Source organism: Salarias fasciatus, chromosome 7 (assembly GCF_902148845.1).
Source record: "Salarias fasciatus chromosome 7, fSalaFa1.1, whole genome shotgun sequence".
Taxonomy (NCBI): Eukaryota; Metazoa; Chordata; class Actinopteri; order Blenniiformes; family Blenniidae; genus Salarias; species Salarias fasciatus.
In genome coordinates this window covers 31235804-31252854 of record NC_043751.1, presented here as the reverse complement: position 1 = coordinate 31252854, position 17051 = coordinate 31235804, and the positions used below count along the sequence as shown (strand labels likewise).

The window sequence follows — 17051 nt, the reverse complement described above, 5'->3', positions numbered from 1 at the left end:
CAATACCAACCACAAGCTAGTCCAATACCAACCAAAGACTGGCCAGTGAATAACCAAAGACTAACCTAACACCAACCAAACGTTGGCATAATACCAACCAAAGACCAAAAAGAGAGTGACCAACCAAGGACTAACAAAAAACTTAGACACTGATCAGAGTCAAACCAAAGATTAACCAAGGACTGACCAGAATCAAGGAACAGACACACTGAAGAATGACCAGCGACCACCAACAAATCAACGAAGGGCCTACAAAGACCTGCAGAAGTTGAACAAAAACAGAGCACGGACTGACTGAAGACTGAGCAACAAAGAAAAAATGGCAGTTTGTATTCCGATATACTGTACATACAGGGCTGTGCATTCACTGCGATTGTAGACAAATTGGAGTTAAATTGTAGGCACCTGATGATATTAAAGTCAACAAATCATAAAGAATTTCCACCTGGGATTATTAAAGTATTCTATTCTATTCTATTCTATTCTATTCTATTCTATTCTATTCTATTCTATTCTAATATAGGTGAATATAATATCAACCAAAGCCATGAAAATGGACAGATTCCATTGTTTTCTCTTTATTAAGCCAACTGTATGCAGGTTTAAAGTGTAAATTATGGGCTGAGGTGGTTGAATTTCCATCATCGTCTGTACTCGCTGATCTGTTTTCCACTGAGCTTAGAATTTAACGGAGGAGCAATTTTCTTTTATGAAGGTCGTCTTTATGGTGGCACAGCTGTAAAAAGGCGATGGTCGTGAGCAGAGGGCTGTTACGAAACATGAACCGCAGTCACTCAACCTTGAGGTTACTACAGATCTCTGAAACTTTACCCCAGTCACTCCTGGCTTTAATAGCAGCTTTAAACAAAACTTTAATCTGCCGTGATCACTACCTCTCATTTGTGAGAAACAATGTTGTCTTCATCAGTTTGTTTAATTGTGGTACATTTCATCCTTAAAGTGGTGCTAATAGAGCTCATAGTGAGTGGGTGATATGATGATATGAGGCTGCGACTCTCCTCTGAACTTACAGTGGAAATGTTTCTTGTTACATGACTTCCTGGTTAACTAGAGTAGAACATGTCAAGAGGCTTGGGAGTTCCAGCTGACGAAGGGGCAAATGCTGAGCGACTGAAATGTTCCCAGCTGTTCTACAGAAATGAGGAGCAGTAAAGACGTTCGACCGGTTGGTTTGTTAATTTTCTGTTCGGTCGGTCGGAAAGTCGATCAGTCAGTTGGTCGGTGAGTTGGCCAGTCCGTCAGTCAGTTGATCAGTTGGCCGGTCAGTTGGTCTGTGGATCAGTCGGTCGGTCGGTGAGTTGATCGATCCGTTGGTCAGTTGCCAGGTTGACTGACCCTCGAACTATCGGACTGGCTGACTGACTTCTTAAAAAGAGAAAAAGAAGGATTTTCCTGTGCTGAACTCAAATTTCTGTTGGTTCTTGACTCAGCAGAGCATAATTTCAGACCGAAGTAACCAGCCGTCACAGATAAGAGCTGAGGTGAGCAGGAGTTCACCACCGTTCACCTCCTGCTGGATGATCAATCAGTCTTGTGCAGTTTTTGTGAGAAGGACACGGTGTTCAGCCTCACGTGGAACAACACGCCAGACGCATAGGACACTCTTTATGTTTATGTTACAGTTTCTATACAGTGGGTGTTTCACCCTGCCTTTTGTGATCTTATCTCCATGCTGCTTCATATCTGAGCAGCGTGCTGATATTGGCTGAGACCATCAGGTTATAAAGGAAAACTTCAAAGAGTTGGGAGATAACGAGCTCACGGAGTGTATTGTTATTTATTACCACTTGTGGTTACATAAACACACACAATGACAAAGCGCAACCTTTATCATCCCATTCTGCCCAACAGTCCAAGCTGCGTGGTTTCTTTAGACAATGTCTCACACGTAGCTCCAGGTGGCATCTGTCAGAAAATGGCTGGTTGAACCAAAATATCCAGATTAGGTGTGGATCATCTTGGTCCATCGATTCTACAACTTTCTGGGAATTTCTTCCACAGCTTTTAGACCTTCTGTCTTTTCTGTCATCACTAGAACCATCCTCTACCAGGGGAGTTTCAGGTCCTCTACCAGGGGAGTTTCAGGTCCTCTACCAGGGGAATTTCAGGTCCTCTACCAGGGGAGTTTCAGGTCCTCTACCAGGGGAGTTTCAGGTCCTCTACCAGGGGAGTTTCAGGTCCTCTACCTGAGGTCTGGAAGTTTGAGCTCCTCCACCAGAGGTCTTTGAGTTTGAGGTCCTCTATACCAGAGGTGTGGACATTTTAGCTAATCTATCAGAGGCATTTCAGGTCCTCTCCCAGAGGAGTTTAAGCTCCACCAGGGGAGTTTGAGCTCCTCTGCCAGAGGTCTTTGAGTTTGAGGTCCTCTGTACCAGAGATCTGGACATTTGAGCTAATCTATCAGAGGCATTTGAGGTCCTCTCCCAGAGGAGTTTGAGGCCCTCTATCTGAGGTTGGGGAGTTTTCTTTCTTTCTTCAGTAGAACAGTTTCTTTCCTCATGAGTTCAGAAAAAAAAGTTATTTTCTAACTAACACAACAAGAGTTTAGTGATTAATTATTGACAAATCAAATGAACACGATGACAGTGCAGAGTTACTTAAGAGTTTTTATGTGCATATCAACATGTGTGGGAGGTTTTTTTATCATCAGGCTTCTTTCTGGACTCCTCCTGGATTTCCAAAGGTTTCCAGTCTTTGGCTCGTTTGTCGATCTATTTATAACTTTGCTGCTGGGAAACGATCGGCGCTGTGTTTTCTGTCCCGATCAGATAATCAGCACAAACACAGCGGGACGCATGGCGCCCCTCCCTCACCGGCTCCCCCAGCCTCGACCACAGGCCCTCGGTAAAGATAAAGCTCTGTGAACAGCACTGTGCCCACCTCGGTGGTGAGTTTTCACTCGGGGATCCGTCCTCTGTAAACTGATAAGTGTTTATCCATCCTGGACAGTTGAGAAAGCTGCTGCCGCCCGTCCGAATCATCCCAGACAGAGGAATGACAGCTGATTCAAATAACCACGTTTTTTTCCCTTTCTGAGTAAAGGTTTCCTGAGTGACCTTGCGGGTGATGGTGAAAGTGATAAACATGTCGCTCGTGGTTGTAAAATGTTGCGGCCTCGCATTTTAACAAGCAGAGATACCGTTGCTTAATGAGCAATATACTGGATCGGCCCGTCCACCGGACCTCCTCCCTGCAGCGGCTCCACGTCTTCATCCGGGCCACGAACCGAAGCTGAACCACGCTTCGGGACCTCAGGAGACGAAGAGCAGATTCAGGAAGGGCAGCGCTCCGCTCCCTCCTGCAACGAGGAAATGTTCCGTTTCAGTTACTGAGAAAAAAATGCTGCAGAGCATCGAGTTATGAAACAACTCCTGAGTTTTCCTCGGAAGAGCCGCTTTTTAAATCACCCCCCTCAACGAGCTCAGGTCCTCTAAAAGAGGTCTGAAGGTTCCAGGAACTCTTCCAGAGGTCTGACAGTATGAGGTCCTTTACCAGAAGTCTGAGACTTTGAGGTCCTCTTCTAGAGGTCTGGGAGTTTGGGGTCCTCGTATAGATATCTGAGAGTTAGAGGTCCTCTTCCAGAGGAGCTATATTTTGGTATTTTTCAGGTGTTTGGTTAATTCTGGACTGAGCAGGAGGTAATGTTTGGCTTTATCATCTGAAAGAAGTTTAATCAGCTCATCCAGCAACAAGTCGACGAAGGACACAGGAAGTACCAACACGAACGCTCGTCTGAGGGAAGAATCTGAAACAGATCGCTTTGAAGTTGACTGTTTAAATGTAGTTCGTGGAAGAAGCGACACACGACACAGTAACATTCTCCATATTTTAGCTGAGAAAGTGTTCTGTGTGAGTTTACAATGAGAGTCCAGATGTTGTGTTGGCGCCGCTGCATCCAGCTGCTGACCCACCGTGATCAGTCAATACTGCAATCTGCCATGAGCTGCGATAACAAGTATCGTTAGTTATCCTCCATGTTTATGGCTCTGGGTAAAAGGAACAATAACTAACTGGTTACCCGATAACCTGATAAATGTGATGAACGCGCCTTCAAAGGCACGGTGCATGTTTTCAGTGTTTCATCCATCACAGGACAAACAGAAAAACACACAATGAAAGCTATTCACTCAACCAATCGTTCCTCGCACGTTAAGCTTCAGAGAATAAAATGAGACACAATCACATGTAAAAGAAAAGTGTTACAATCACAGCTGAAGTGAGAAAAACATACAGACAAGGTCAATAAGGAACATCAGTAAGTAGATATATGATCCATACAATATCATGAAAGGTTTTCTAAAGTAAATATACTTTTGGAAGTGGGTGATAGAATTTAAAATGAACCTGGGCCAGAAGTTAAAACACACGGGAGTCTTGTAAGGTAACTTTGATCCACATGGTGGTGCAGTGAGCACAAACTTCAGACTTTTGGAGACATTTTGAAGACTGTGGAGATGACAGTGGATTTCAGCAGGAACCCCACGACACTTGCCCCCCTCACCATCCTCAGCAACACAGTGGCTACGGTGGACACCTTCAGGTTCTTGGATTCTACAATCTCCCGAGACCTGAAGTGGACCCCCTACATAGACGCTGTGAGGAAAAAGGCTCAGCAGAGGTTATACTTCCTGCGACAGCTCAGGAAGTATAACCTGCCCCAGGAGCTGCTGATCATTTTTTAAATGGCCATCATCCAGTCTGTCCTCTGCACCTCCGTCACTGTCTGGTTTGGTTCGGCCACCAAACAGGACAGGACAGGCTACAAAGAATAATCAGGTCAGCAAAGAGAATAATCGGGACCAGCCTGCCCTCTGTCCAGGACCTGTATCACTCCAGGGTCAGGAAGAGGGCTGGTGACATCTCTGCCGACCCTTCACACCCTGCTCAGACCCTCTTCAAGCTCCTGCCGTCTGGCAGGCGTTACAGAACTCTGCAGGCCAGAACCACCAGACACAGGAACAGTTTCTTCCCCCAGGCCGTAACCCTGATGAACTCTAAATGACTCTGAGTCTCAGGATAACTGATACTCCTTCTCATAACCTGCCACCTGCACATTTTTTGCCATATAAATGTGATATAGTCTTGAGATTTTAGTTTTTATCTGTTTTATTGTAAGTACAATTCTTCTTATTGTAAGTATATTCTTGAGGTTTCAGTTTTATCTGTTTTTTTTATTGTAAGTACTTGTATATTCTTATTGTTAATGTTATGCCTTTCTTTGGGTATTTATTTTTTGAGGTTTTAGTTGATCTGTTTTTATTGTAAGTACTTGTACATTCTTATTGTTAATGTCATGCCTTTCTTCTTCGGGTATCTATTTTTCTCAGTAGCCAACCTTAATTTAACTGATTTAATTTGATTTGTGTCCCTTGTCCTTTTGTGTATTTATCCTTTCGGTATTCATCTGTGTATCCAGCTGAGAGCGCGGCTAACTGGAGTGAAATTCCTAGTTTGTTGACAAAACCCAGCCAGTAAAATCTTTCTGATTCTGATTCTGATTTCTGATTCTGATTTTTTTTAGCTTTTGTGTCATTTCAGTTTAATAGAATCGTCCTTCATTAAAACTACAGCACTTTATTCTTGTGAAGATGTGCCTTTCATCATGTCATGGATAACAATATTGTATGTTTAAGCCCTTTTAATTATATTTTCAAGCTCTTTCAAGATCTGATACTAGTTTACGGGTTGTTGAAGTTTATTATTTTATATCCTCAGTATTAAATTTAAATGCTATTCACATTAGAAAAAGGTTATTTATTGAACTAAGGATTAAGTCAATTTTTGGATGATTTTGGTCGAGATGGTTGATACAGATATGTCCCAATTCCGTGAACGCATCATTGTGTCACCGTGGCAACGCGACGCGCCGCTGCCGTTCGGAACCTGTGGTGCGTTCAAGCCTTCGTTCAGCTTCGTGTTTTGGGGGATTTTACGCCTTTTGAGCGGGTCGGTGCGGAGCTGGGGGCCGCAGACCGGGCTCCAGGATGCCGCTGCTGGTTTCAGACTTCTGCTGGAGTCAGACCGACTCCACGGTCCACATCAGCGTCCCTCTGAAGGGGGCCCGAGCCGACATGGTGGATGTCCTGTGTACGGAGGAGTACCTGAAGGTGAACCCCGAGAGGCCAAGTGTCTCCTGACAGCCAGGCTGTGTGTGTGTGTGTGTGTGTGTGTGTGTGTGTGTGTGTGTGTGTGTGTGTGTGTGTGTGTGTGTGTGTGTGTGTGTGTGTGTGTTCACTGTGTTGCGTTCAGGTGCTGGTTGCAGTGTGTGTTTCCTGTGTTGCGTTCAGGTGCTGGTTGCAGTGTGTGTTTCCTGTGTTGCGTTCAGGTGCATTTCCCGCCGTACCTGTTCGAGGCGTTCCTTTACGAGCCTGTCTTGGACCACAGGAGCTCGGCCAAGCTGGGAAACGGAGTCGCGCTCTTCAATTTACCCAAGAAGACCGAGCGGGTCTGGGAGGACCTCATGAAAACGTCCCGTGAGTCTCAGCGCTTTGCAGCTACTGAGAATTACGAGATAATTACAAAGTTACCGCTCCTCATGAAGTACATTCTATGGGTTAGTTTGTACTTAAATATAATTACAATTAAATAATTTAAAAATCGAAAGTGAAGTAGCTAGAAGAACTTTTTAATCACGGTGAAAGTAAGAACATTTTAACTAAAATCCATAACATGGTGTAAAGTAGGCTATAATATTACTACTTGTACATAATTCTAAAACCCTAAAAGCCCTAACCCCGTTTTCTTGTTTTCAAGACGTCTTCTCACAGAGGTTGTGATTTGGGATGTTTTTGATTGATTTGGACTGATTTATTCTTGATATTTAGATGGAAACTCAGCCGGATCTGGACACCATAAGGCCCCCTTTACACGACAGCATTCCTGGCATCGTTTTAGTATTTTTCTTCAAGAGAAGTTTCACATTTATACACTTCAGAAGCGACGTCCAAAGAAACAGCAGAAACCCTGAAAACATCATAACTGGTGACTATGGTGACTGTAAAACTACCAAGTCCAGGAGAATCTAGACTGAGACCAGGACCAGGACCAGGACCAGAAGAATCTGGACTGGGAGTCATGACACTTTGGAGGAAAACATTGTTCCTACTTTCCATCTATTGAGCATGAGCAGAACTACTGTTTACTATTGTGTCTTGAAGTGAAACAGGTTAGCCTTGAAGCTAAGGAAGTTATCCATGAAGCTAAAGAAGTTAGCCTTGAAGCTAAAGAAGTTAGCCTTGGAGCAAAACAATTTAGCCTTGAAGCTCAGGAAGATAGCCTTAAAGTGAAACAGGTTAGCCTTTTAGCTGAGGAAGTGAGCCTTGAAGCTAAAGAAGTTAGCCTTGAAGCTCAGGAAGATAGCCTTGAAGTGAAACAGGTTAGCGTTGAAGCGAAGGAAATTAGCTTTGAAGCTGAACAGGTTAGCGTTGAAGCTAAGGAAGTTAGCCTTGAAGCTAGTGTGGTGTTCAGAGCTGCAGAAGAAGCGGTTTCATTCATCTTTTGTCAAATAGTTTCTTTGTCGTTTCTGTTTCTGAATGTCTTCAAGCTGACTTTGCAGCAGCGACCCAAAACTCAGGACTCGGGCTCTTGCATGTAGAAAGGAAGCCATGACTACTACGTCCTTCTTTTCTGCGTTCACAGCAGTAAAACAGCCGTAAACACTGAAGTCCCTCTGCTTGTTGCACTGTGTGGCTGATGGAATGGATGTGACTGAGACGGTCCATGACAATGGAGTCCATCTGAATGAAGTCCATGTTTCTGATTAAAATGCTTCCAGTTGATAAAGAGCAGAAGCAGGAGGTCAGACGGAGAGCGCTGCAGAAGCATCAGGAGAAGGTTTCCTCGGAGGACAAGCAGAAGGCCGAGAGGCGGCAGGCGGAGAGGAAGTTCACCCTGCAGACCACCATGAAGGTGACGCCTCCAGGAAGTCCACACACACCGACAGGAGCCACTGGCAGACACATGTGACACGTGTGTGTGTGTGTGTGTGTGTGTGTGTGTGTGTGTGTGTGTGTGTGTGTGACAGCTGGAGCAGGAGGAACGAGAGAACATCCAGAAGATGAAGGAGGTGGAGAGACAGAAGACCTCAGAGGAGCTGGAGGCCTGGCAGCAGAGACTGAAGGACAGACGAGAGGAGAGACGAGTGACGGGAGGAGTCACACCAGGTGAGGACAGAGGAGGAGTCAAACCAGGAGAGGACAGGGGAGGAGTCACACCAGGAGAGGACAGGGGAGGAGTCACACCAGGAGAGGACAGGGGAGGAGTCACACCAGGTGAGGACAGAGGAGGAGTCACACCAGGTGAGGACAGAGGAGGAGTCAAACCAGGAGAGGACAGGGGAGGAGTCACACCAGGAGAGGACAGGGGAGGAGTCACACCAGGTGAGGACAGAGGAGGAGTCACACCAGGAGAGGACAGGGGAGGAGTCACACCAGGAGAGGACAGAGGAGGAGTCACACCAGGAGAGGACAGGGGAGGAGTCAAACCAGGTGAGGACAGGGGAGGAGTCACACCAGGAGAGGACAGGGGAGGAGTCACACCAGGAGAGGACAGAGGAGGAGTCACACCAGGAGAGGACAGGGGAGGAGTCAAACCAGGTGAGGACAGGGGAGGAGTCACACCAGGAGAGGACAGGGGAGGAGTCACACCAGGAGAGGACAGGGGAGGAGTCAAACCAGGAGAGGAGAGGATTTCAGTGAAAACGTTTTGTTGTTTCTTTTTCGTTCCAGAAAACTTTCACGTTTTCACTGAAACATTTTTTCCATTGATCAGTGTTTCTGCAAAAATCATCAACGGACGTGGTTTTTGAAGGATTGTATGTAAACTCGAATTTTTACTGAGACACAATCACAGGAATGATGCGTTTTCACTTGAATTGTCATAAACCCAGCCTGAGTCTTGCTGAGCTCGTGTTTTCAAGGTGAAAGGTTTTATTAGCTTTAATTTCCATGTAAGCAGAAGCAGATCGGCAGCCAGGACCTCTTCATCTGTACTTTACTCCAGGAAGCTGCAACACGAAGGTCCAGAAGAACGCCGCCGAGCTTCCTCCTCCCAGATCCAGAGGAAACATCCAGGTCAGCTTCACCCCGAGGGTTTTCCCCACGGCGCTGCGAGAGTCCAGAGTGGCCGAGGAGGAGGAGGTGAGCGGACGAGCGTCACGCTTTGGGAGGAAAAGCGAACGTCTTGAGGAGCTTCTCGTCTCTGACTAGTGGCTGCAGAAGCAAGCCGAGGCCCGGCGAGCGCTCGGCGCAGATGTGGAGCAGCTGCAGGACCTGACGGAGGCAGAGAGGAACCCCGACTGGCTGAAGGAGAAAGGAGAGTAAGTACAGGCCGATCTGAAGGCTGTGAGCGGCGCTCCTCTTCCCCCGATCCCAACCCATCCCATCTGACTTCCCATTTCAGCAAGCGCTTCACGGCGGGGGATTACCACGGTGCGGTGAACGCCTACAACCTGGCCATCAGGCTGAACTCAAAGATCCCGGCGCTGTATTCCAACAGAGCCGCGTGTCACCTGAAGCTAGGCAATCTGCACAAAGTCGTGGAGGACGCCTCTCAGGTCGGATTCCACTCAAGCATGGTCCCTCCATTCCAAACGCCACGCAGAACCTCTTTATACCGCCACCGCTGGACTCTCCGAAGCAGGATAGTTCTTCCAGGATAGTTTTACAACAATCTAACAGGCTTAGCGTCGGCCTGACAGGAGTTCAGATCAGTTTGAAGGAGCGTCTCGTCAGTCTGAACTACAGCAGCTCAGGCAGAAAGCGCTCCAGGATGAAGTTGTCCAGCGCCGTTGCCGTTGCCAGTTGTGTTCTGCTCTCTCCTGTTGCTGCAGGCACTCCAGCTGCTGACTCCTCCTGTTGCTGCTAACGCGGCCGCCAGAGTCCGGGCCAGCGTCCGCCGGGGCTCGGCTTTCTGCCAGCTGCAGCTCTACGCCGAAGGTTCGGGCGTTTGACGAGGAGACCTCAGCGGCTCATGTGACTTTCCGATCCAGAGCAGTCCGACTCTGGATTTGTATGTGGGACTTTCAGGGATTTGACTGATTTATGTTTCCGGTGATAACGGGTTTTTGAATTTGGATTCGTTGGCCCTGACTTCGCCACCGACTGTTTGGTCTTGTTGGTTCTAATTCGTGACCATCGACTGGTATGTCTTCTCGTTTCGGTCCTAACGTGAGATCTCAGTTGGGACTTTGTTTGGACTTGTTGGCTCTTGGTCCTGGAGTGAGTTTAGACTGGGAACTTTGCCTGTGATTTGACTGGTTCTCAGCTTGAGGTCACTTTCTGAGTCTTGAGTTGAATGGGAGTCGTTAGACTTGACTTGTGACGAGCGGTGGGAGTTGTTTGAACCCCTCGTCTCAGAACATTGACCCGTTGACACAGGACTCGTTGGTTCTGATGGCGATGATGACAAACTTGCCGATCTTCATGTGGGATCAGGGTTTGGTACCTGCCTGGGGCCTTACTGGCGTTAGTCAGTCTTGAGTTGGAGCTTGACTGGAGGGTTGACCGGGACTTGCTTCAGGTCTGACGTGGATGTTGACGACATCTTGACTACTATCTTGGAATTCTCGGGTCTTGACATGATTTTGTCTCATGTGGGTCTTGCTGGTTCTCAAGATCAGACACTTGTTTGAGGTTTTAAAGGACATTTTCTTGTTCTCATTGGGAACTTTCTGGTCCTGTTGGGGACTAGTTTGGTCTGCGACTGGAACTGGACTCAGGACTTGACGGGACCGGCTCGGAGTTTGTTTTCAGTCTCACTGAACGTCTTGGTCTCTCTGCAACTGGTTTTCAGGACTGCAGGATTTTCAGACGGCCCTGAAGATCGACCCGGACAACGAAGCTCTGCAGAGAGACGTCCAGAAGATCAGAGACATCATGCAAGGCTCCGCTCACACACATACACACACACACACACACTGACCACGATACACAATTACACAATAACACACACCTGGAGCAATAAAACAGCAACACGATGAAGTACCAGATATGACAAAACACTCAGTGGTACACAGTGAGACACGGTAATCCACTCAGACACACACACACACACACACACACACACACACACACACACGCGCATTTTGTAGAATGATTTGAGCTTTGATCCTCTGATCTGAGCTGAAGTTTAGTCTTCAGAAAGGTTTTTGAGTTTTTTCATTGATGGGAAAAAAAACAAATAAAATATCTTTTCTGATTAAACGCATAAAAATATTATATTTACTGTGAGGAAAAAGGAGAAGCTTGTGTGTGTGTGTGTGTGTGTGTGTGTGTGTGTGTGTGTGTGTTTGTGTGTACACAGCGCCATCGTCTGGTCAAACACTACGCTCTCTCACAGTAATTATAAAGCTAAATCTCTTATTTTGAAAGCTCTGTTTTCCTAGTTTCACATCAGGGTCTTTCCCGTCACGTCTCCAGAAATCAGCCGTTAGATTTTTCCGCCACAGTTCCAGTTCATCTCCTCTGTTTCGCCTCATTTCTTCAAACAGAAATTCCGTTCTTTAAGCAACATGGACAAACGTCCACACTGCTCGCAGCAGAACGGCGTTTCTCTTTCATTTCATTGTGTTGGAAATGTCTGTTTCTCAGAACTTACTTTGTTACTTTGTGTATGAATGTAAATTGATTCCTTGGCAGCTACACCTTTAGTTTTACTTTATTTTCTTGTATTTTACTGTAATAGTCCTCCTCACATGTTCTCATTATATTGGTTAATTTTTATATTTCTTGTATTTATTTTCTGCCTCAGTAGTTCTATGTTCTATAAACTCTCTTTTTGTTTTTACATGCATTTATCAATCCCTTTGTGATCCACTGATTACCATGCCTTACTTTCCTGCCGTACTGTCTGATTGGGCAGTGTTTATCATATAGTTGCTTAAATATATTGATGAAAGTATCATCAGCGATCAGCCTGATTAGTGTGTTTTTCTTCATACTCTGCCTCCCAGGTTTTTGACTGCAGCTCTTTTTCCAGAGACTTTGTTCTGACTCGCCTGCAGTGAAGAATATTTTCTGCTTCAGTGTTTCTGCAGTTTTTTTTTTTTCAATCTTTTTATTAAATTTTCAAGTTATAACATAAAAAATACATACAACAAAGCAAGAATGAACAATTGAACATCAGGCTCACATACACGTTCAACTTTGTACAGGCAAGAGATTCAGGAATCACATCCAGCATAGATACCGTAGTTAAATGAGGAAAAATATAGCAAAATAGGAAGCGGGTATGCTGTTATATGTGACATATTTGGAGAAATGAAATCGATAGAAGTAAATAAATAAACTAAATAAATAATAAGTGTGTATATACACACACACACACACACACACACACACACGCATATATATATATATATATATATATATATATATATATATATATATACACATATATATATATATATATATATATATATATATATATATATATATACATACATATATATATATATATATATATATATATATATATATATATATATATATATATATATATATAAATAAAACAAAAACTCCAACGGAGAAATATGTCAGTTAGGTGGTGGGATGTCTTCGAGACAGAGCATACAAAATTATAACGTGAACCCTCTTGTGAGAATGGAAGAAATATTCAAACCAATATGTGATAGAAAAGGTGCCCATATTTTACGAAAAACATCATCCTTGCTGTGCAGTTTACATGCCAGGTAGTCCAGTTGAACATATTCCTTTGCCATTGAGCCTTAGATGGAACTTTATCTGTTATCCATAACAAAAGAATACTTTTTCTAGCACAAAAAGCAAGTATCTCATAAAGTTTTCTTTTATATTTGTCACAGATGGAAATGTCAGGAATGCCAAGTAGCAGATGCAAGGGGTTGTTATTACTATTGATAGACAAAATGTTGCTAACTTCCTGTCTTATAACCTGCCAAAATTGCTTTAGTTTTCTACAATGCCACAGACAATGCGAGAGACCACCAACTTCAATTTTGCATTTGGGGCACCATGGAGATGAATTAGAATTGAATTTGTGGAGTTGCGCGGGAGATATATGGGCTCTGTGTAAGATCTTAAGTTGCATAGCTCTCACTCGATTGCAGACACTCAGCGTTTTTGCATTGTTCCAAGCATCACTCCAGTCATCAGTTATCTTAGCACTGAGTTCTCTTTCCCACAAGCCTTTCAGAGAGTCAGTATTTGTGGTGTTATACCCCTTAAGGATATGATAGAAATAGCTTATAGATTTGCCAGATTCTTGTAAAAAGAGGTGTTTCTCTAGATGTGAGATATTTTGGCACTGAAAAATTGTGGTATCCCTTAAGACAAAGTCTCTTACTTGCAATTAACGAAAGAAATCTTGTTGTTGAATTCCATATTTTCTTTTCAATTGACTAAAAGACATAATGGCAGAACCATCCAGAAGTTTATGTAAAGAAGATATGCCTTTATCTGCCCAAGACCGGAAATTATTGTCCATTATTCCAGGAGGGAAATCAGGATTGTCACATACCGGAGTGAAAACCGAAGCTTATTGAGATCTACCCTCTAATTTCCTTATGACACGCCAAGCCTTAACTGATGAGACTATAATTGGGTTAGCACAAGCAGATTTCAAAAATGTGCCCTTCCTGATAAACAAAAGATTAATCAACAGGTATTTGGACATTGAACCTTCCAGATCCACCCATAAAGATGTGGAGTTATTATCCACCCAGTCAGCTGTAGTGCGCAGATGCGCACTAAGCTGGAACTTCCTAATGTCTGGGAGATCGACACCTCCTTTTGTAGAGGGAAGACACAAAGTACCTATTTTGAGGCGTGGTTTCTTTTTGGACCTTATAAAGGAGCCAAACCAGCTATTTCATTGTTTAATGATCTTATGGGGAAACAAAACTGGGATCATTTGTACTGGGTAAAGTAGCCTGGGGAGGATGTTCATTTTCAGAAGTGCGACACGTCCTAGCCATGAGAGTGGGAGAGTATTCCATCTCTGGAGATCAAGCTTATACGTTCAAATATGGGTGGAAAATTTGGTTTACATAATTGGTCAAAAAAGGGTGTTATACGTATTCCTAAATAAACAAAGCCATCTGGTGACCATTTAAAAGGAAAGGGAGACAGAGTTTTGGGTATTTGTTTCAGATTACCGAGTGGCATCACTTCTGATTTACTGTAATTTATTCTGTAGCCGGAAAAAACACCAAACATATTAACTGTCTCGATAAGGGCTGGGATAGATACCTCAGGCTCTGTCAAAACAATCAAAACATCATCTGCGTAAAGGGTGATCTTATGTTGCTGAGTGGCAGTGGTTAGGCCATGAATATTACAATTTGTCCTGACTACCTCAGCGTGAGGCTCAATTGCCAGGTCAAAGAGCAAGGGTGATAAGGGACATCCCTGTCTTGTGCCCCTTAGAATTGGAAAATTAGCAGAGCACAGTCCATTCGTAAGCGCTGCTGAAAGGGGATTGGTATAAAGTAGCTTTATCCATCCTAGAAATTTTTCACCTAGGCCAAATTTGTGCAAAGTGTAAAGCAGGTATGGTATTTCAACGCGGTCGAATGCCTTCTCGGCATCTAGAGAAAGCACCATACCACTCAGAGATTGCTGTTGAAAAACTTGAATTATGTTTAGCAGTCTACGCACAATATTATATGAATTACGACCTTTTATAAACCCAGTGTGGTCCTCTTTTATAAGAGTAGGAAGTAAGCCTTCTAATGTTATTGCTAAAATTTTGGAGAGGAGCTTTAAGTCAGCATTCAACAAAGAGATAGGCCCGTACGATGCACAGTCCTCGGGGGTTTTAGCTTTTTTTAAATTAGAGAGATGTGTGCCTCTCTCAGAGACTGTGGCAATGTCCCTTTCTTAAAAGCGTCTTTAAACATATTTAGTGGAGGATCAATCAATAAGTCACTAAACTCCTTATAGAATTCACTTCTCAGTCCGTCTGGCCCCGGAGATTTACCAGATTGCAAACCCTTAATGGCATCGAGGATTTCCTTCTTAGATATAGGAGCTTCTGGTCATCAGATAGACCAGGAAGGCTAAGGGAGGAAAATACAAATCTCTGTTGTATCAGTGTATAATCCAGATTTATATAAATTTTCATAGAAGTTTTTAAATATATTCTTAATGCTAATGGTGTCAAGGGTCTGCTTGCCCATATCATCTATGACTGAGGAGATAATATGAGTGTCAGATTTTTTCTTTGTCAAGTATGATAGATATCTCCCCGCTTTATCCCCATGTTCGAACATTTTTTGTCTAGCAAGTCTGATTTTACCTTCTGCGTCTTTTGTCAAAAGTAGATTTAAAGGACCTATATCATGCAAAATCCACTTTTTAAGGTTTTCAGCATGCCACAAAGTTGATTTCCTTTTAAAACCACCCCCAAAATGTTATTTGCCTTCATCCACGCATGTCTGAGTAATCTTTTTCAGTCCCCTCCCTTCGGGTAGAAAACAGCTCGTTTGAAACTCTTCAAACCTAAGTAAGTCACAAAAGTTGAACTCCTCCCCACCACTCTTCTCCCGACCCACCCCCGCGCAGACAACACCGCACTCTCCTCTGACCAGCAGCAGCTGATTCGCATTTTCCACTGAGGAGACTTTTACTTAGCACCAAAAATAAACTATTACCCTGTTAATGTCAATAATGGGGTTTGGACGAGCTGAAAAAGCAGGATCCAGGTCCTTTAAGGTGGAGCGAAGTGCCGTTATCTCTTTGAGCTTCAGTACTGAAGAATTTTCAACATAAGCTCTCTCTGCACGTTTCAGTTTAGATTCCAGGATTTCCTTTTGCTCTTCCTGTTGGCGCCTCTTAGTGGACATGTAAGATATAATAGGACCTCTTGAATAGGCTTTAGATGTTTCCCACAGCAGTGAGGGGTCAGTTGTGGAAGCTGAATTAACAGACAAAAATGTCTGAAATTCTGCTTTGAAGTAAGATATGAATTTATGGTCTGTTAGGATGGCAGGGTTGAATCTCCAGCGTCTAGTGTGGCTGACTTGGTCCCTGAAATTGTACTGCATGAATACAGCAGCATGATCCGAAATCACTGTATTTCCTATAGAGCTAGAGATAACTGATTGTAACAAGATTCTTGGAAGGAACAGATAATCAATCCTGGTATAAGAATTGTACACTTTTGAAAAAAGAGTATACTCCTTCTCAGCCATGTGTTGAGCCCTCCAGACATCTATGTAGCCTCGGTCTTCACAAAGTGCTGAGATAGTTTTTGCCTGAAGAGAAGGTGGAGAGCCACCAGGCGGAGATTTATCTATGATAGGATTTAAATGACAATTAAAATCACCTGTTTCTGGTGTTAAGTTCTATTACTTTGGAAAAAGAAGTAGTTAAAAGATCACTCGGGTGTCCAGGTGGGTTGTAGATATTCATTATAGAGATTTCTTCCCCATGAAGTACACGTCTCACAATTACATAACAACCTGTGGCGTCCTTGGTACAGTCCAAAGGTTTGAATGGTAGATTTCTCCAGAACAAAATAGCCACACCTCTACTCCTTCAAGAAAATGAAGAGAAATAAACCTGTCCAAAACCACTTTGCTGTAGTTTCAGATGCTCGCTGTCACCTAAGTGACATCAACACATTCCCTTTTAAGATACATTAGAATTTGTTTACGTTTTACAGGTGTGTGAATACCATTCACATCCCACGTGCACAGCTTCAAAGTTACCATAAATATGGACTATGAAATGAAATATTGCCTGAACACATATCGCCTGCAAGATAATCCACAAAAGAGTGAGCCAAACAGAACCAGAACACAACAACAAATAAAAAAACAAAAACAAAGAACGGTGTACTTAAAGCTCGTGTCCGGAGTTTTGAAAGAGAGAGGTTTTTTCCACCCTCCCTCTGCTTTCATGAGCGAACAAGCCACGCCCCTTTAATCATGCACGCGAATTATCTGTGGGGTGAAAATGAGAGCCTCTGAGTCCTACAGCATCCTCCATGTTGAGCTGTTTACGGTGGATGTTCAGCAGACAGTGGATATATCCGAGGTAAGCGGGGGCTGC

General features: G+C 43.9%; 1 protein-coding gene across 1 annotated transcript; it reads left to right on the top strand.

The window, feature by feature from the left end:
* The first annotated feature begins 6005 nt into the window (after positions 1–6005).
* On the top strand, positions 6006–10940 carry dnaaf4 (dynein axonemal assembly factor 4). Its single transcript, XM_030096967.1, has 9 exons — positions 6006–6128; positions 6347–6494; positions 7796–7929; positions 8045–8183; positions 9022–9158; positions 9228–9337; positions 9421–9574; positions 9851–9956; positions 10813–10940. Exons 1-9 carry the CDS (start codon positions 6006–6008, stop codon positions 10938–10940), a joined length of 1179 nt encoding a protein of 392 aa, XP_029952827.1.
* The last annotated feature ends 6111 nt before the right edge of the window (positions 10941–17051 follow it).